Raw genomic sequence first — 22,035 nt, 5'->3', positions numbered from 1 at the left:
CCAATTTAAAATTGCCATTAAGAGGTTGAGATAGCTTTTGTGAAATTGCATCACAAAGGGTCATGGAATGCTTTGCCACTGGGAGTTATTGAGGTGCAGATTATTGCATATTTTGAGAGAAAGGTTGCTAAATACTTAAAGAAAAGGAATATCCAAGAGTCCAGAGGAAAACTTTTGGATTGCTCGAACAAATAGCCAGGATGTGCCCCAATGAATTGAATGGCTGCCTGATTTTACTGTTAACATCTACAGTTTCTCTTTGGCTTTTATTGCTACTTCGCTTGGAAAGATGGATGAGCAAAGATTGGGTCCATTACAAACCTTTATGAATTGACTTGCTAGATTCCTGAGATAGAAGGACATTACACATATCTGGAATAGTGGATTTGATTTTAAAATAGAGTCATAGAGATGTACAGCATGGAAACAGACCCTTCGGTCCAACCCGTCCATGCTGACCAGATATCCCAACCCAATCTAGTCCCACCTGCCAGCATCCAGCCCATATCCCTCCAAACCCTTCCTAATCATATGCCCATCCAAATGCTTTTTAAATGTTACAATTGTACCAGCCTCCACCACTTCCTTTCGCAGCACATTCCATACACGTACCACCCTCTGCATGAAAAGGTTGCCCCTTAGGTCTCTTTTATATCTTTCCCCTCTCACCCTAAACCTATGCCTTCTAGTTCTGGACTCCCCCACCCCAGGGAAAAGATTTTGTCTCTTTATCCGATCCATACCCCTCATGATTTTGGAAACCTCTATAAGATCTACAACCTCAGCCTCCGATGGTCCAGGGAAAACAGCCCCAGCCTGTTCAGCTCAAATCCTCCAACCTTGCCAACATCCTTGTAAATCTTTCTGAACCCTTTCAAGTTTCACAATATCTTTCCGATAGGAAGGAGACCAGAGACCTGCTTTATCCACCTTCATGTGTTTCAAGACATCCAGCACTTCCTCCTCTGTAATATGGACATTTTCAAGATGTCACCAACTATTTCCCTACATTCTATATCTTCCACGTCCTTTTCCATAATAAATACTCATGCAAAATACTCATTTAGTATCTCCCCATTTTCTGCGGCTCGACACAAAGACTGCCTTGCTGATCTTTGAGGGGCCCTATTCTCTCCCTAGCTACCCTTTTGTCCCTAATGTATTTGTAAAAACCTTTTGGATTCTCTCTAATTCTGTTTACCAAAGCTATCTCATGTCCTGTTTTTGCCCTCCTGATTTCCCTCTTAAGTATACTCCTACTGCCTTTATTCTCTTCTAAGGATTCTCTCGATCTATCCTGTCTATAACTTACACATGCTTCCTTCTTTTTCTTAACCAAACCCTCAATTTCTTTAGTCATCCAGCATTCCCTATACCTACCAGGCTTGCCTTTCACAGGAATATAATTTCTTTGGATTCTTGTTATCTCATTTCTGAAGGCTTCCCATTTTCCAGACATCCCTTTGCTTGCGAACATCTGCCCCCAATCAGCTTTTGAAAGTTCTTGCCTCATCCCATCAAAATTGGCCTTTCTCCAATTTAGAACTTCAACTTTTAGATCTGGTCTATCCTTTTCCATCGCTATTTTAAAACAAATAGAATTATGGTCGCTGGCCCCAAAGTGTTTCCCCACTGACACCTCAGTCACCTGCCCTGCCTTATTTCCCAAGAGTAGGTCAAGTTTTGCACCTTCTCTAGTAGGTACATCCACATACTGAATCAGAAAATTATCTTGTACACACTTAAGAAATTCCTCTCCATCTAAACCTTTAACACTATGGCAGTTCCAGTCGATGTTTGGAAAGTTAAAATCCCCTACCATAACTACCCTATTATTCTTAAAGATAACTGAGATCTCCTTACAAGTTTGTTTCTCAATTTCCCTCTGACTATTGGGGGGTCTATAATACAATCCCAATAATGTGATCATCCCTTTTTTATTTCTCAGTTCCACTCAATAACTTTCCTGGATATATTTCCAGGAATATCCTCCCTCAGCACAGCTGTAATGCTATCCCTTATCAAAAATGCCACACCCCCTCCTCTTTTACCTCCCTTTCTATCCTTCCTGTAGCATTTGTATCCTGGAACATGAAGCTGCCAGTCCTGTCCATCCGAGCCATGTTTCTGTAATTGCTATGATATCCCATCCCATGTTCCTAACCATGCCCTGAGTTCATCTGCCTTCCCTGTTAGGCCCCTTTCATTGAAATAAATGAAGTTTAATTCATTAGTCCTTCCTTCTCCCTGCCTGCCCTGACTCGCTTGACTCACTTTTGTTCTCAGCTGTATCAGTCTCAGATTGATCTCTTTCCTCACTATCTCCCTGGGTCGGTCTTCCTCCCCCCCCCCCCCCCCAACCCCCAATCTTACTAGTTTAAATCCTCCCAAGCAGCTCTAGCAAATTTCCCTGCCAGTATATTAGTCCCCTTCCAATTTAGGTGCAATCTGTCCTTCTTGTACAGGTAACTTCTACTCCAAAGAGATTCCAATGATCCAAAAATGTGAATCCTTCTCCCATACACCAGCTCCTCAGCCATGCATTCATCTGATCTATCCTTCTATTTCTGCCCTCATTTGTTCGTAGCCCCAGGAGTAATCCAGATTTTACTACTCTCGAGGACCTCCTTTTTAAATTCCTGCCTAACTTTCTATATTCTCCCTTCAGAATCTCAACCTTTTCCCATCCAATGTCATTGGTTCCAATGTGGACAATGACCTCTTGCTGGCCCCTCTCCCCCTTGAGAACATTCTGCACCCCCTCTGAGACATCCTTGATCCTGGCACCAGGGAAGCAATAGACCATTCTGATTTTTCACTGCTGGCCACAGAAAAGTCTGTCACTCGGACTAGAGAATCCCCTAACATAATTGATCTCTTGGAACCCGGCATACCCCTCATTGTGTTAGAGCCAGTCTCAATACCAGAAACTTGGCTGTTCGTGTTATGTTCCCCTGTGAATCGATAACCCCCTACATTTTCCAAAACAGCATACTTGTGGGGATGGCCACAGAAGACTCCTGCCCTAACTGCCTACCTCTCTTACATTTCCTTGAGTTAACCCATCTATGTGACTGTATCTGAGACTTTTCCCCCTTCCTATAACTGCCATCCATCATATACCATTGCTGTTGCAAATTCCTCATTGCCTCTAACTGTCTCTCCAACCAATCCATTCGATCTGATAGGATTCACAACCAACAGCATTTATTTCTGATATAATCCACAGTAACCTGTAAAGTCTCCTCAAACTCCCATATCTGACAAGAAGCACATGTCACTCTACTAAAGGCCACTTTTGCTCCTTCACAATCTACAGACCCAGAAAATAACACTGTCTTATTCCTCTACAAAACACTGCTCCAGGTTAAATTAATAGTTATGGCTTATATTTTAAGTTTAATGAAGAGACATATCTCAAAAAACATATAATCAAGGAAGATCCCACTCTACTCACTACTGCAGACTTTCTGTAGGTCACATTTAAAACTATTCACTTATTTGCTTCTGTGCTGTGACTTTGCCCGAATAGTTCCTCCAAAATCAGTTGTGAATTTCACTGTTTGTTAACTTTCCCAGATGGACTCCGATGTCCAGCGATTCATGAATTAAAACAGCAAAGACAGTAACTGTGTAGGTTCACTGTGGTGTCAGTTTCTCTCTCTCTCTCTCTCTCTCTCTCTCTCTCTCTCTCTCTCTCTCTCTCTCTCTCTCTCTCTCTCCTGCACTGACCTCACCATGTGCTTCCTTTGTCTGTACCTCTCCCTTTTTAAAACTGCTGTTGTTTTGAATTTCTTTTCTCCAGAGTTCCAAAGCAATGCAACTGCATATAAAACAGTAATTGCTGCTCCTGGAATTCGAGGAAATCATCTCCAACACCTAAAATACCTCAGTAAAGGAGCAGCTGTTACAGCCAGAAATTCTTCTCGTCTTCCATCTTGGATTACCCAGAATCCTCACTGTCTGATCTTCTACCTAAATTGCTTAATTATGTGGCATAACGAATCAGTTCCTGAGCATTCCTGATGAAGGCTTTTGCCCGAAACATTGACTTTCTGCTCCTCGGATGCTGCCTGACCTGCTGTGCTTTTCCAGCATCGCACTCTCGACTCTTGTCCTGTTATTACAGAGTTGGAACAGACTTCTCAGGACTTAGAACATAGAACATAGAAGAATACAGCGCAGTACAGGCCCTTCAGCCCTCGATGTTGCGCCGATCAAAGCCCACCTAACCTACACTAACCCACTATCCTCCATATACCTATCCAATGCCCGCTTAAATACCCATAAAGAGGGAGAGTCCACTACTTCTTGTAGAAATTGACCCTTTTTGTTTTACTGGATTATTCACTCTTGGTGCAGAGTAGTGTACACATTTGTTCTAACAAATGAACAAAGTTTGCATTTTTAGGCCTTCTAGGTTTATTTCTTGTTCATGTTGTATGTTTGTCAGGCCCAGATCCAGCTTATTTTGGAAAGGTAAAATGATACACTTCCAGATATTCAGTCAGTAATTTTACCTCTTCTAATCTTAGAGATTTAGCTTGCAAAATTTATAAATCAGCAAGGGCCAGTTTTTCTAAATAATGTCTTCCTTTGGTTTTGGTGGAAACTGAAGGTGTTCCCGTTCAAATGGAAAATATCACAGTCGAAAATAAAAAATATCATACTTCACATTAGCAACTCTCCTGCTACCTAGTTAGAATTTTATGAGTTCAAGACCTATTCTGAAGACCAGAACTGTAATCTAAGCTGCCAGTTCCTGTGCAGCACTAAGGAAACACTGGCACTGGTTGGAGATGCAATTTTTTGAATGAAATGTTCGACCTGATCCCTACCTCTTCCATTGGCTGAACACAAGCCGTCTCTTGCCACGATTTCAAAGTACAGGAAATCCTCCCCTGACTAATCATTATCTATCTCCAAACATTGCTAGAACATGTTATCTGGCAATTAGCACTTTACTGTTTGTGCGACTTCCTGTCTACAACTTAACTGCAGTTTTGCACATATTTCAACAGGGACTGTACTTCAAAACTACTTTAACTGCAAAGTGTTTTCAGGCATTCTGAGGTCAAAGAAGCAGCAATATATAATGCACGAAATGTGTTGCATTTATCATTTTTTCGGTGCATAGAGCATAGATTGTTTGAAGCAATGAGCAAAATTGCCTGTTATACATGTGCACAGTCTTCAGTGTTTTGTTCCTCCTTCCAGTTCTGCAGAATTGACATTTTAAAATTGTATTTGAACTTAAGTGGTTACATAACCATAGAGAGGAGCTATCATGTAAGCATCAACTGACCATTCAGCAATAACCTTTCTTAGTCCTGTGGCACACCGTGCTCATGTACGTTATAAAACACATCCTTTCAAATGCAGTTTAGCGCTCAGTTGAATGATTCGACACAAGAATCAACCTTCTCTTAAAGGCTGGAACATTGAAAGTTCCTAATTCAATACTTTCCTGCAGAAAATTTAATGAAAAAATGTATTCTTTCTCTTCTGCTGCCCTTGGCATATAAGGAGAGAGATAATAGAGATTGCTTTATTGATTTGGTGTGTGAGTTGATTGTGTTCTTCCTCAATATGAATTGCTTCCATAGCACAATTAAGGGTCCAACAAGAAATACACCATTAATGGCATGTGGACCTCAGCATTGTGAGTAATGACTCTCGCACATACTGTGTCCTTGCTTCTTTTGTGTCAAGTATAAGGCTTATGATGCTTACTTGTCATTTTCTTGTCATTGTATTCCATTTTCAGGTTTGTCAAGGCTGGGGTTCATTTCATAAAGTAGGCAGAGTTTGCAATAAATAAATGATTAAACTGAATATTGAGTCGCCCTGAATTATGGAAACTTCATTCTCAAGGAACAAAAGTAGTTCTGAAATGTTTCATGCATTTTTTTAATCTTCAAGTATATGTTGAAATAACATTATAATGATCAAGATGTTTAAAGTGCCTTTGTGGCATTCTCACAAGATGTTCCATGCAATCAACAATACAGGTTCCTGTAAATAGGACAAAAACTGATTATTATCAGCACCTTCTCCCAACAATGCTGAATCCTAGGCATAATGTTAAATCATTTCACTAGTCTGTTTCTAGTCCTTGATGTCGCAGATTGTGATTACTTTGGTATTTACATTCCGTGATTGTGTCCATTTATAGTCGCAACAGCATGTTTATTGGCTGTAACACACCAGGAAAGTCCAAGGTCAAAAAAAGGCATTGTAAAATACAATATTTTTCCATTTGATTGTTAAGTTTCAAATTTATTTACTTTTAATTCTTTTGTGGGATGTGTATGATGTTGGCCAATGCACCATTTATTGTCCGTCCTTAATGACTATTGGAAATGTAGTAGTGAATTTCTTCAGTCCAAGTTGCCAGGTGCACTCTCTATATTGTTTGGGAGGAAATTCCAGATTTTAACCCAGCAATAGTGGAGAATGGAGATATACGTCCATGTCAGGATGGGACTTTGCAGGTGGTAGTGTTCCCATCCATCTGCTGCCCTTGTCCTCATAGATGGTAATAGTTGCACATTTGGAAAGTGCAGTTGAATGAACCTTGCTGGATGATGGGAGTTTCATTTACTGACCTTTGTTCCAGGGCCCGAGTATTTCCAGGTCCTTTCTGGGGCACAGAGTTGAGTTTACACATATTTAGATCTACAGTTAGGTAGGAGTATTCCCAACTCTCACGAGTGTGGTCCCCTGGAAAACTTACATTATTAGTAGATATTATAAGAATTTGTGACACTTTTTTTTTAAATGATTGCCTCTATGAATGTAACAGCTTCAGTTATTTAATTTTTTGAAAGTAGGCTACTATTTGGCTTTTAAAAATAAACCAAACCCCTTCTTAGAGTCTTGTATAAAGTGTTTTTTTTTAAATATTTCTGATAATGTCACTTAGGCAGACAAATGTAATGCCTCCATCTGGTAGATTTAGCATCCATTGTTCTTCCTGGTAAGTTGACACACTGCACAGGCAGCATTGTGTACATTGATCCTGCTATTGCAGGAATCATGTTTGCTATTGCTCATGTTGTCTCATTTGCTGGTAATGTTGTTCATGTTGTTTCCCTGGATAGCAATGTTTCCAACGTTTGCATTCTTTTCTGTTTTCCCATCTCAATTGTAGGTTGAATGCACACTGTTTCTTTTCTTTTGCTGACTAGTTTCGATCTCAATTGTGTGTGACCTTGGGGTCTCAGCTTCAGTTACAGTTTTTGTTGGGTTCCTGATTTTCATGATTGGATCCTGCACATATACAGATTTCCTTTTTAACAATTCAGGAATGTATTGAGCATGTTTGTTTGAAGTGTTGACTCCTCTTTTTGTGCTTCAGTGAGTTTTGCCTCAATTACCCCAGTCTTTCAGAGCTGATATATTTAGATTTAGGTTTAGATTTAGATTCCCTCAGTGTGGAAACAGGCCCTTCAACCCAACCAGTCCATACCGACCCTCTGAAGAGTAACCCACCCAGACCTATTTTCCCTCTGACTACTGCACCTAACATTATGGGCAATTTAGCATGGCCATTTCACCTAACCTACACATCTTTGGATTGTGGGAGGAAACCGGAGCACCCGGAGGAAACCCATGCAGACACGGGGAGAATGTGAAAACTCCATACAGACAGTTGCCTGAGGCTGGAACTGAACCTGGGACCCTGGTGCTGTGAGGCAGCAGTGCTAACCACTGTGCCCTTATACGGCAAAATAGTCTTACGTTTGCTTCCATTCACCAACCCTACAGATCAAGTCTTTAAAGGTGCAGTCACAATAAGTCAAAGTTTGAGCCTCCCTTCATCTCTCTGAATTTTGCAGAGGAGCCTCAATTATCCAGATGACACAGGCGGGGAGTATTTTGTTCGGATAATCGATTGTTAGGATAATCGAATGTTGGGATGACACAATTTAGCTAAGCTTTGGGACCTTGCTAGATAATCCGAAATTCAGATAATCGAATGCTGGATAATCAAGGTTTCTCTGTATTCTTTTAATTTGCTGGATATGTCAACTTAATATAATGGATGGGAAAGTTTTTCTGTATTGTTTTGGCTGTGAGTGTACACTGGATTCCACTTTCCTGTGAGATATTAATCTGGAAGAGCAATGTGATCATGTTGCAGTTTCTGTTTGCTGAATCTTACCAGGCCATTCATCAGTCATTTAGAATCATCGTGGAATCATAGAATCCCTACAGAGTGGAAGCAGGCCATTCAGCCCGCACTGTCCCTCCAAAGAGCATCCCACTGAGATTCACCTATCTTTGTAACCCAGCATCTCCCATGGCTAATCCATTCAGACTGCACATCCTTTGATACAATGGACAATTTATCGTAGCCAATCCACCTAACTTGCACATCTTTGGATTGTGGGTTTTAAGACATTCAACACTTCCTCCTCTGTAATATGGACATTTTTCAAGATGTCACCATCTATTTCCCACACATTCTATATCTTCCATCTCCTTCTCCACAGTAAACACTGATGGAAAATACTGGTTTAGTATCTCCGCCATCTCCTGTGGGTCCACACAATAGTAGCCAATTCTAGGTTATTACATGAGTGTAACTAAATTCTATTCTGTTTACCTTCTTAGGGTTGGTTTAGTCCTGGCCAAGTTTTTGTCCTGGACGAATACTGTTCTCGTTATGGTCTGCGAGGATGTCATCGGCATCTCTGCTATCTCAAGGAGCTGATAGAACGTGCAGAAGGTGGCACAATGATCGATCCAACTCTGCTGCATTACAGCTTTGCTTTCTGTGCCTCTCACGTCCATGGCAACAGGTGATTTTATAAACTCAAAAATCAATAGCAAAGACAAATGATTGTGTGCAAGCAAAAGAAAAGACAAATGCAATCCAATAAGCAGCGTGCTCATACAGCCCCTTCCTGATAATGCAACTGATAGTTGTCCAAAAATTGTTGAACAGATGTGTCATTTACGTAGGATTAATATGTAACCCTGTTATTTTATTCACAAATTAATGTATGGACCTTGTGTGCCATAATACTGCCACTGACAGTCATTATTATGAAGAAAGCAGTGATTGTAACCAATATCATTAAAACTACAGTATGTAATAATCAGTTGATACATACTGACAAGGTTCATAGATAAAGGATAGCCACTTGACTCAGGTCCTGCAGGCCAACAAGCATCAGTGATACTATACCCCAGCAAGGAACCTAAAGGCATTTTGAGAGGAGCTGAGAAATTTGGCCACAGAAAGGCACAGTTAAAAATGCAGGGCAGGTATGTTTGGGACTTTAGATCAATCATGTCCTCCTCTTCTTGATTTCTCTGCCTTGAAGACAGGTCTGAAGTCAACTCCATCTAGTAGACAGAGTTAAATTTAAATAAATTTGAGGTGCTGCATTTTGGAAAGACAAATCAGAGCAGGACTTATTCATTCAATGGTAAGGTCCTGGAGCATGCCATTAAACAAAGAGACCTTGGAGTGCAGGTTCATAGTTCCTTGAAAGTGGAGTCCCAGGTAGTTAGAATAATGAAGAATGCATTTGGCATGCTTGCCTTTAATTGGTCAGTGCATTGAGTCTTGGAGTTGGGAAGTCATGTTGCAGCTGTACAGGACATTGGTTAGGTCACTTTTGGAAAACTGTTTTCAATTCTAGTCTTGGAGAATTGGAGAATTTGAGCTATAGGGAGAGGCTGAAAAAGCGGGGATTGTTTACTGTCAGAGACTGAGGGCTGAGAGGTTTATAAAATCATAAGGAACAGTGATAGGGTGAATAGACAAGGTCTTTTTCCCAGGCTGGGGGACCCAAAACTAGGGACCATAGGTTTAAGGTGAGAGGGGAAAGATTTAAAAGGGACCTAAGGGGCAACGTTTTCATGCAGAGGATTGTGCTTGTATGGAATAAGCTGCCAGAGAAAGTGGTGGAGCCTGGTACAAATATAACACTTAAAAGATATCCGGATGGATATATGAGCAGAAAGAGTTCAGAGGGAAAAGGGCCAAATGCTGGCAAATGGGACTAGATTTATTTAGGATATCTGGTCGGCATGGACGAGTTGGACTGAAGGGTCTGTTTCCGTACTATACAACTCTATGGCATTATCTGGGGAACAGGGTTATCAGATTCTGTGTTCTGGACACCAATTTGATGTGTATCAGTCATTCAGTCAACTGAACCAATCATGTCCTTGAGGAATCTGAGTTACTGTGGCAACACTTATTTTTGAATGCATGTTGTATCCTGGATAATGATGGTAGAGGATCTGAATATTGTCCAATACATAGCAGACCAATAATCTTTCCTGCACTGCTTCCATTGGGTTATGTTGGAAGGAATTAGAAATTAGAGCCCAATCTGTTTGGCCATGTTATTAGTGCACATTCCTTTAGACACATGTCCTGGAGTGAAATTTGAGTCCAGAGTTCCTGGCTCAGAGGCAGGGCCATTACCTACTGAGCCTTAAAACTTCCATCGAACACAGACTTAAAATAAACAAGGAACATAATTCACATAATCTAGAACTGAATATCTGCTCTTTCTTAAGCACTGACAAATTCAATTGAGAAGCTTAATGTTCGGGAGAAAATAATTGTGCTTTCCCCTCTTGCTTAATTTCCAGCTTTATTCCAGTCTTGTTTGATTGGTAACATCAGTTTGATCAATTGATTGATAAATTGCTCAGTTCACTTTAACATGTTAAAGTTTGCAAGACTGATTCTCCAATCAAGTGCTCCCAGTGAAGGGCAGTGGCTGTAGAAAATGCTGATAGAATGGAATTTCATGTTCCTTACCATCATTTCCTGTCCAATGTATGCTGCAATTTCTGCTCCCTCTGCAGTGAGCACCAAATTGAATAATCAGTTAGTTCTACATTACAATCCTCCCCATTTCGTCACTTGATCACTGCTTCCTGAGTTGCTCGATTCTCATTCATACTTCTTTGATGGTCTTTATTCGGCAACCTCATGGTTATTTTCAATAGTTTTTCTAGCCTAAGATACTTAAAGCACACTGAAAATAGGAGAAAATGCTGCAAAATAATGTTAGTTTATTGGTTAACTAAGGAAACTAGCTTAAACTTGTTTTTTCGGTACCTGAAGCTGAGCTAACCCATTTAAGCATAGGCACCTCAGTGCTACTTTGCACTGAGTGCGACTTGTACAAAGTTGGATGAGTAAAGGAATCTTAATGCCTATCTAAAAATTTACTTTTGCTTGCATTCTACATTAATCACAACTGAAATTTACTGCTCAAATTCTATATTTCATTCAGACTAAAGCTGTGACTTACCAGGTCTCCATCAAACGAACTGAAATTAATTAGTTAAGGCTGCTAGCTTGAGCTTTTATTTCTGTACTTGGAGGTGAATTAACTCAAAGCATATAACTACAGGCATTTCAATGATATAATACTGAGTGTGACTTTGAACAGACTGCTCGGAGTTGAGTGAGTAAGGCAGTTAGAGTAAGGAGCTTCCCTACGGAATTAGTTCTTATTTCACAACAGGGGTACAAGCCAGCTCTGTCATGAGTATCTGGGAGACGGTTCACATCTAATCATACGCTTAAAAACCTAGAGGAACTGGTGACAAGATGAATAAAGTGAATAGAAGAGGAAATAAATAATTGAATAAAATAATGAAGCAGCTACTTAACTAAATACATTAAAATGGCAGGAAAGATGATGAGTCACAGTGGCAGCATGTGGGGGTTCCTGAATGCCAGTGTAATAAAGGACAAGTGCACCGCATCAAACATTTGCAGCTCAAGGAGCTATAGCTCACAGTCATTGAGCTGGAGGCTGAGCTGCAGAACCTGCGACACATTGGAAAGGGAAACATTTCCCTGGAAACAGCGACACCAATTACAGTTGGTTCCTCTGATTTGATCAGTGTTTAGGGACAGGAGACCCAGAGGGCAGAACATAGGAGCTTCAACATTTACAATTATCGAATACGTGTGCAGTTCTTTTAGCTTGTTTGAACAAGTAGGGGGTGATGACATAACTGACCATGGTACATGAAACCATTCAAGTGGAGGGAACAAAAGGTAATGTATTAGTAGCAGTAGACAGCAAAGTGAGGGCTAGTGATTATGATGATTGACACTGCTGTCTGCAGGAAAGAATATGCGGCAGATTTGCTTATCTAGTGCCAGGGTTCGGGACATTTGCTCAGGGTTGGAGTGGAATGTACAGTAGAAAGGAAAAGATCCAGTCACCGTGCTCCTTGAAGGCAAGGGACAAAGTTCTACATCATCAGTACGAGGAGCTGGGTACCAAAATAAGATGCAGAACTGGTGGATTATTACCTGAGTCACGTGGCAAATTGGCATTGGCAAATAGGGTTTGAGAAACTGATACATCTCAAAAACTGGTGCGGCAGATGTGGATTTCAGTTTCTGGAACACTGGCACCAGTCCAGGCGAAAGTTGAAGCTATATCATTGGAACAGTCTGCACCTGAAACATGCTGCTGCTAGTAGTCTAATAAGCACTTACCTAGGGCAGTAGACTAGGGTTTTAAACTACGTGGTGAGGGTGAATAGAAATATGTCAGTACAATCTGTTTGTCATTGTGGCAACATAGCTACAGGTGGCATGCATTAGAACTGAAAATTTGGAGGGAACCTGACATTCAGGGAAGCTAGGAAAAGGTGAAGGAGTGACTGGTGGCAAAAGCACAATTGAGAGGGACAGTCTGTGTTCAGGAAAGCAGGATGTCGAAACAGTTTAGGTCGAAGAGAGAGATTGTAATATTGGGAAGTAGTTTGTGGGAGTAGTTAGGCACCTTCATACAAAACACATGGTAGTGTGGAACATGAAGAAATAATAGGAGTTTATCTGAAAGGCACAGCAATAATTTTGGAAACTCTTATCTCTATGTAGATTAGAGTGAGATGGGCAAAGCTAAAATAGATGAGCTTAAAGGATCTTTTTGGAATAGTTTCTTGGAACAGAACGTTTTGGAGCTGACCAGAGAACACACTACACTAGACCTGGAGCAGAACAACCTCGATTATCTGAACAAGACAGGCAGGGAGTATTTTGTTCGAATAACTGATTGTTCAGACAGCGTTTTTATGGGACCTTGAGATCATGTTCGGATAATCCAAAATTCGGATAATTGACGTTCAAATAACTGAAGTTGTTCTGTATTGTGCAATAAGGTAGGATTAATTAATAAACTCATAGCGCTCCTTGGTAACGCTATTCATAATATGATTGAATTTTATCTTCAGTTTGAGGAACAAAAGAGTTTGTCCAAGAATAGTATTTCAAACTTAATTCAGGGCAATTATGGGGCATGAATGCAGAGCTGTCTAAAGATAAAATTAAATTTAGGAAAGTTATGCCAAGGAATAAGTTAATATGGATGCAGTGACAGACATTTAAGGGGATATTTCAGAATGCTCATAATAAATACATTAAAAAAACTGATAGCACTTAACATCTGTGGTTAATTAAAAAAGTTAAAGATAGTATCATAATTAAAGTAAAGGTATATAATTGCACAGACGTGGGTGGTAGGTCAAAAGAACATTAAAACAGAAAATAATGAGAAAAAGGAGGGAAAAGTTAGAATCCAAATTAAAGGACATATACACATTCTGTGCCTGTTTCAGCTGAACGACCTAGGTGAATGCTATTCTCTGGTTCATTCCTCAGGACAATGCCTTTATCAACCAGAATAAAACTGGTTTAATGTTAAACAAAGCTTGATATTAACTGTCAGTCTGAGCTAACTATGCATTATCCATGGCAACGCTTCTAACAATCAGCACACTCTTCTAGTGCAAGATAAATATATTGTTTGACTTTGCATTGGTATTCTTGTAAATTGACCTGATGAGTGGAAAATGAAAAAATTGAACACAATACGTCTTGTTTTCAGCAATATTTAATTGGTTTGCTGGAGTTTGTTGTAGGAGTAACATGCTATCGATACAGGGGATCTTTTGGATGTACAGAACTTGGATATCCAGAAGGCTTTTGACAAGGTGCCACATCAAAATTTACTGTTGGAAAATTATAACTCCTGGTATAGGAGGATAACATAATGACATAGCTGAAAACTTAAAACTCCTGGTGTAGGAGGATATCATAATGACATAGCTGAAAAATTAACAAGCTAATAGGAATTAGAGAGTAGGCGTGAATAGGTCATTTTCTATATGAATGGTTGTCCATATCTAACAAGTGGTGTGCCACAGTGATCAGTGCTGGAGCCGCAATGTTTTGCAATTTATGCAAATAGCTAAGGTGCAGGAACCAAAAATATTGTCTAGCTATCACCATTGTTAACAGCTAACCCGAGAATGCAACTTATTAAAAAAAAGCTTTTGTGATTTACACATGAAAGAAGTGAAACTATCACTGTATTCTAACAGATGAAAGGCTTAACAGACAATCAATTTTTCAATGTATAATTTCAGTTACATCCCACTAAACTTTTGCTATAAATTCTGTGTGTTAGGCTTGAGCCCTCCACTACCACCTGATGAAGGAGTGTTGCTCTGAAAGCTAGTGTGCTTCCAATTAAACCTGTTGGACTATAACCTAGTGTTGTGTGATTTTTAACTTTGTACACCCCAGTCCAACACCGGCATCTCCAAATCGGAACCAAAGATATGATTGCTAAATTTGCTGATGACATATAGCTGGGAAGTAAAGTTGTGACTAGGACACAAAGAGGCTTTAACGAGAGGATAAGCAAGTGGACAAAGAAAATCAGATAAATGGAGTATAATGTGGGAAAATGTAAAACGTGTCTGGCAGGAACAATGTAAAACAAGCATGTTATTTGAATTGTGATAAATTGCGGAGCCAAGAGAGTCAGAGAGATCTGAGTGGCCCAGTGCATGATTTGTGAAAGGTTAATATGCAGTTTCAGCAAATAATTAGGAAAGGTAATAGAATGCTATTATTGATTGTGAGAGGAATTGAATATGAAAATAGGGAGGTATGATTCAATTATACATGATGAGGCTAGGTATTTAGTACAATGTACAGTATTGGTCTCCTTATTTCAGGAAGGATGTAAACACATTGGAAATAGTTGGAAAAGGTTTACTGGACTAATAAGACAGCCCATATTTTCCAGACAAGTTTTGACAAACTAAGCATGTATCTGCTGGAATTTAGAAAATTAAGAGTGACTTGGTTGGACATATAAAGATCCTGAGACATCTTGACAGGGTGGATGTGGAAAGGATGTTTCGACTTTGGAAGAACCTAGAACAAGGGAGTTAGAAACAAAAGGTTGCTCATTTAAAGCGGAAGTGAGGAGAATTTTTTTTCACACAGGACCATGAGTTTTTGGAACTCTTCTTCAAAAGACAGTAGAAGCAGGTCTTTGACTTCTTTAAATGGTTGAGATAGGTAGATTCTTAATAAGTAAGGCAGTTAGTGGCTGACGGGGCTGTGATGTGTCAGATTAACTACAATTTGTTTGAAGAGCGAAGGACCACATGGCTTACTACTATTCCGCATTTGTGTGTTTATATTTTCATAATCTTACAGGTTATCTACTTTAGTCACTTCAAATTGGCTTTGAAGAATTTAAGTTTGCACAAAACAAATGCATAATGGTGCAAGGGAATAAGTGCTGAAAATACAAGTTAAGGGGGAAGATACCTTGTGATGCAGGAGATAAGGATGGATACTTGATAGAAACTATCAGAACAGTGTTTGCCAGTAATAAAGAGGACAAAGTTTGACAACAAATTCCAGTTATCTAGTATATTTTAGGTAAAGATGTCTACCAAAACTTGAATAGACAGATGTTGAGCTGAAAAACAGATGTTAGGATGATATCTTAAAGCTTATTTTAAAAAACTAGAGATTGGAGAAGTTATTTTGCTTGGAGTATTTGGAAATTTCTATCTCATCTTTGAGTATGTTTAAGGTATAGATTGATACATTTCTGATTACCAGTAGCATGCTGGTTTTGTGGGGATGGATAGATCAATGTCTTTGAAGAGTTCGGTCAACCATGATTGTATTGTAGGGCAGACTCAACAGGCTGACTGGCCCACTCCCGTTCCTATGTTCTTGTGGTAATGGGGATCTTCAGGGAGTTCAAGGTTCAAAGGTAAGGATGAGAATTCAAATGTAATTCTTGGGGTAACTGGAAGTCAATAAGTATTAACAAGCGCATGATCCATATGCAGACCTTGATAAAGTTAGGATCTGAGCTTTGGATGAACTGTAGTTTAAAGGCAATTGAACAAAGAAGATCAACCAGGAGGGCATTGGAATAGTCAAGTCTAAAGTGACAGCAGAATGAGGGTTTCATTGTCTGATGGACACAGGAGCAGAATAGGTAAGAGAGGTTGGATAGATCATCAGCAATCGTGGTTTAAGCTCAGACAGTTTCTGGAGATGGAAATGCAGTATGAAGTCAATGGAAATTGTCAGATCTACTGTGATCACCTTTCTTAATATAAACTGAATCTTGACCCCATTAAATTCTTACCCCAATTCCAATGTTTCCTTTCCTTGCAAAGGCTTTGATCATTTTATCATATCCTGAGTCCATGTCCATATTCCAAATTTGCACCCTGTACTCTTTCCCAGTCCTCTGTTCACTGCTCTACATTGTCTTCCAGTTAGACATTAACCCAATCTGAAAATTCTTATTTTTTTAAAGTTCTCTCTGTCTTTACCCCTTCCCATGTCTGTACTCCCTTTAACCCTAGAATTCTCCAAAATACCTGTATTCCTTAAATGCTGGCTTCTTGTGCATTTTGAATTTTAATTGCTTTACCTTTGGTGCCTTCAGTTGCTCTGATTTTCTCCCCGAACCTCTCCACGTCTCTACTTCCCTTTGCTCTTTTTGACACGGCTTGAAATGTACGTTTTGAGCAAGCTATTGATCACAGCACCTATTATATTCTTATGTGACTGTGTCAAAGTTTGACCCACCTACCTTTCCTGTGACGCAATCTGGGGTGTTTCATTTTGTTAAAGATGCAGTGCAAATGCAGGTTGTTGTTGGAGATAGAAGTTGGGGACATGTATCCCGGCAGCTGAACTTGGCAATCCCTGTCACCTGCTGCTGGCAAGGTTCAAATTATGATGAAAATGCAGGATGTGTGCCTGAGAGGAGTACTCAAAATATTTTTCCCAGATATTCCTCCCTTGTGTGATAGGCAAAAGGCAGGGAACTAGCTCAGACTGTAATTAAACAAACCCTTCTTTATTTTAATTCTTCTAAGTACTAATACTCAATATAAAGTATACATTTGTTGCAAAGTTTACTCATTACTTCGTCTAACTTCAATTTTAACTCACTCCATTATATTTTACTTAACCTAATTCATATTTAAGCCTATCTTTCACTCTATATGTTTGGCTTGAAACAAATATTGCCCCAATTTGAATGAAGTGGCCAACTTGGCTCTACAAATAACATATTCACTTAAATGGATGAATATTAGGTCAACTGATAGACTGACTGAACTCCACAGAGTCCACAATCCTGTCACCAAGTCACCCTTTCTTTACACATAGAGAGTGCTTGACACCGATCCAGCTCCTTCAGAGCCAACTCTCAGAGTGAACAGAACCTCTGACACTCCTATTCATATTCATCAGCCAGAGTTCTCTGATTGGACCAGGTTCATAGTCCTAGTCAGAGAACTCATTCTATGACGTCCACCTGGCTGACCTCGTTATAATCACTACACTGACCGCAACCAGCTTCTCCATCCTCTAAGTTCCTGGCTACTTACGTTCCTAACTAGAGGTTTTCAAGAATTACGCTAGCAATTTCTCAAGTATTCACAGTTATGACATTAAACAATTTTGTTTCAAACAAATAGATATCAACTATAAGAGCACATGCAAATAATTTGCAAATCAAAGATAATTAAGTAATAAATTTGGATATCAGGGTGGTACTGCATTGTATAACTCGAAAGGGCTGGTTTCCTTCCGAAGGCATTTTTCTGAAACAGGCATTCTTTGTTGCTGGCACACAAAGCCTTCTTAATGTGCTTTGTTTACGAATGAAAGTCTACAATTATCTAATTTGTACCTGCAGGGACAAAATCAGAAACTGTTGGTGAAAGAAAGTTAACATTTTGAGTTGGGTGACTGTGGTGAAGAGTCAGTAGCCTCAAAACATTAAGCCGGTATGCTTTCCGCAGAAGCTGCTGCGTTTTGCCCACAATCTGTTTTTGTTTCAGATCTCCAGCATCCATAGTTCTTTGTTTTACTTTAATGTACATGCAGGAGTTGAGGCTGCATACCTAAATAATGTGTTTGGAAAGGATCTCTTCTAAATTATAAGTTATTCATACAAACTGTAATTGGGAGATGTGACTGTAACCAGCTAATGTGTTTAACATATTGTAAGGAGAAGAGATGCCCTAGTGATATTATCACTGGACTATTCATCCAGAAACCCAGGTAGTTTTCTGGGGACCTGAGTTTGAACTTGAGTCTGGGGACCTTTTATGTTGGAATATGAATTCAACAAAAGTCTGCAATTAAAAATCTGATGAAGACCATTGTCACTTGTTGGAAAAACCAATCTGGTTGACTAATGCATTTCAGAGAAAGAAACTGCCATCCTTTACCTGGACTAGCTTACACATGATTCCAGACACACAGCAATGTGATTGACAACTAACTATAGGGATGAGCTCTGAAACACTATTTGGAGCCTGAATTAATATACACGTCTACACCCTGCTCCAAATCTTAATGCAAGTGATTGGTTAGCTCTGTTGGCTGGATGGCTATTTTTCAATGCAGAGTAATACCAACAGTGGGTTTATTTCCCGCACCAGCTGAGTTTACCGTAAGGACTATCCGCCTCAACCCCTCCCTTCGCCTCTCAAGATAAACCACCACCAATTGTCTCTCAATTACTATGGACTAATAGGACTGTGACAATTATATCTTTACTTTTATGATTTAGCCCAAAGTTTAAGGAAGAGTTCAAGACAGTAACAGATCCATATTTAAAAGCAATATTTGGACAAGCTGCCATTGCAGAACGCCTTTGTGATATATAAGCCTTTTGGCAAGGCAATGGTAACAGTGATCGAAGAATTAAGAAAGTTGGTCAAGAGCAAGAGCGGTAATGACCTGAATTTTGTGGAAAATTTGATAAAGGACTTTGAAGTCAATATCATTACAGTTCTGAAACTAGTCAGAATGTGAGGCGTATTGCATGGCAGAGGAACACAGTCTGTCATTCACTCCACTGTCTTACTTTGCTCCATGTACTTCCCCCCCTTCACATCCCCATCCCCAACCCCAGAACCAGCAATGCATTCACCTGGTGAGTGCTTCCTTTGTTTTATTCACACATGAAAACCCCCATAAAACATTACACATTGTTCAGTCAGGTGTAAGTGAAGTTTTGACAGCAATCTTAGTAATAATTATTGCTGAGTAAACAATCTGGTCTTGAAAAGTAATTTTCTGATGGTCAATTGTAAAATATGTCCTTTAAGATTAATTACTAGATTTTTAAAAATCTAAATTTTAACTGAATGCTGTCTCCCAACTACTACATCATGCTCTTTGTAAGAATCAAACTATACTCTGTAAAATATGTTTAAAGATTTGATTTTAATGATCTTCACTTCCTAGCTCACTGCCTGTGGGATTTTTTTAACCTGTTGATTCCAGAGACAGCCTGACTGCATCAAGACAATTCCCTGCTGAGAGTCCACTGTAATGCTGCAATCCACTGTACAATGACAAGTGAAATTCTGACCGTACAGATTATTAGATCTTAGTGAGTCACTCTTCAATGTCAACAGAAAGCACCTTTGCTTTGCCTGAGACTGCAAATCAAGACCAAAATTAGATAAGATGGTACAAATATTTTGAGGAAACTTTTAAAAGAGGGAAGAATTGGGATTATGGCTGAGGAGTTTTGGAATTATGGAGTGGGGCACCTCTAAAGGTGGGAATGGAAATGGTCTGAGGGTTGTGATTGAAATGCACTCAAAGAACAGAAGGTCCCGGCAGAAAAGAGTAATGTAAATCACTTGGGACGAGCTAGTGAGGCAAGTCTTATGAATGATAGGACTCTGAAAAATACTGAAGATTAGGGAGAGTAGTGTGCACATCCCCACAACCGTGAAGGTAGTATGGCAGGTAGATAAGATGGGTAAGAAGACACAATGAATGCTTGCCTTTATTAGCCAAAGCATAGGATACAAAAGCAGGGAGGGAACTGTATAAAACACTTGTTAAAGCCATAAACTGGAATACTGTGAGCAGTTCTGATCACTAAATTATAGGAAAGTTATGACTGCATGAGAGAGAGTGCAGAGGAGATTTACGAGAATGCCTCCTGGCTGTAGGGTCTGAACTGGACAGATTTAGGTTGTTTTCCTTGAAGCAGTGAAAATTGAAAGGGGGATGACAGAGGTGTGTAAGATGATGTGGGGCAAAGATTGGGTGGATAGGAAAGCATTCTTTTCCGATTGTCAAAGAGTCAATAACCGGGGGACATGGATTTAAGATAAAAGACTACAATGGGAATTTGAGGAGAATCTTTTTCACTCAGTAATTGGTGGGGATTTGCAACTTATTGCTTGAAATGGTGATTGAGTCAGAAAGTCTTGCAACATTTAAGCAGTGTTTAGATATTCCCTTGGATCGCCATAGCCTCCAGGACTATGAGCCAAAACTGGGAGAATTGGATTAGTGGAGTCTGATAGACTACAATGAATGACAATGGGACTGGGAATCCAGAACCCCAGGCTACTTTTCTGGAGACATGGGTTTGAATCCCACAATGGCAGATGGTGAAATTTGAATTCAGTAAAAACCTGGAATGAAAAGCCCTAGCTTATTGGTGGCCCTGTAATTACTGGTTTTTTTTGTTGTAAAAATCCATCTGGTTCACTAATGTCTTTTAGGGAAGAAAAAGACCCATGCTTGCCTGTTCTGACCGAGATGTGACTCCATATACCTACTAATGCGATTGACTGTTAACTGCCTTTTGGTAATAAATGAATCCCTAGCCCAGTGATGCCCACATCCCAGACACAAATTTTTAATAAGTTTTAGTTAACCAGTGCAGGCACAATGGGCTGAATGGCCTGTGCTATAAACCTACGCATCTATGATCTCAATATATAAAAAAAACTTTGAAAATGTTGTGCAGCAAGACGATGAAGGGTTGAGTAAAGAGGGTTGGGTTGTGAAGTTACTCTATGAAGATGCAGTGATATTGCAGAACTGACATTGAGTATGGGACAGGATGTGGGAGATACAGTTCTAAATGAACTGGATTTTCTGAACGGTGCAATTATATTGAATGGTGAAATGTTGAAAAGTCTGTTGTACACCACCTCCCCCCATCCCATATCAATCTGGGAAGAAGTCTTGCCTAAGAAAGCAGCTGGTCACTCTGACTGGCCAGCAACTCTGTGGTCTTTGTAGTGCTAGAATTAAGAAGTGGGCACTGCCAGGTCTACAGGCAATTCTTGGAGCTGAAGGAAGTATTGATTCCAGCCTTCAGGCAGATTGCATTTATGTGTGTGTGTGTGTGTCTCTCTCTCTCTCTCATTTGTGGGGCATGGGGCACCTTCAAAGGAGGTATGCAATTCCTGCCAACAGCAGGTCCCACAGTGAAAGCTGCCAGGCTGCCCTCCACACATGTAATTGTAGTGGAGGCAGAATAGGGCCTTCAAGTGGCCATTCATGAATCACGCAAGGGCCTCAATAGCCCCAAGGGCAGGCATACTGGCTGGTGCATTTCCCACCCATGTACAATGGAAGGCAGTTTTGGAGGTGTGGTGGGACGTTTGGGAGATCAAGGAACTGTAAAAGTTACCCCTTTGAATCTGGGAATGGGTAGCAATGAAGTAATAGGGATTGAGAATACAAAGTAGCCTCATCATGATAGCTGAGAAAAGTGTATGGCTGATGAAACTGATAGAATGGGAAAACAAAGACATAGGTGTGGCATAAGGATTTTGCACCTGAAAACCACCATGAATCTTCCTTTCGTATGACCCTCACTCCATAGCAAGAAGGTAAATATCACTTACCTTCTCATT

General features: G+C 39.9%; 1 protein-coding gene across 13 annotated transcripts in view; it reads left to right on the top strand.

The window, feature by feature from the left end:
- The window catches only part of LOC140458187 (calcium-dependent secretion activator 2-like), a 746,655-nt gene that overhangs the window by 486,676 nt on the left and 237,944 nt on the right, over positions 1-22,035 (top strand). For all 13 annotated transcript variants that reach the window (XM_072552408.1, XM_072552415.1, XM_072552410.1 and 10 more), the window contains exon 13: positions 8,620-8,807. In XM_072552408.1, coding sequence (XP_072408509.1) covers positions 8,620-8,807 — 188 coding nt within the window. The remainder of the gene's footprint in view (positions 1-8,619; positions 8,808-22,035) is intronic.

Source organism: Chiloscyllium punctatum, chromosome 32, assembly GCF_047496795.1.
Source record: "Chiloscyllium punctatum isolate Juve2018m chromosome 32, sChiPun1.3, whole genome shotgun sequence".
NCBI lineage: Eukaryota > Metazoa > Chordata > Chondrichthyes > Orectolobiformes > Hemiscylliidae > Chiloscyllium > Chiloscyllium punctatum.
This window is presented reverse-complemented; position numbering and strand designations above follow the sequence as displayed.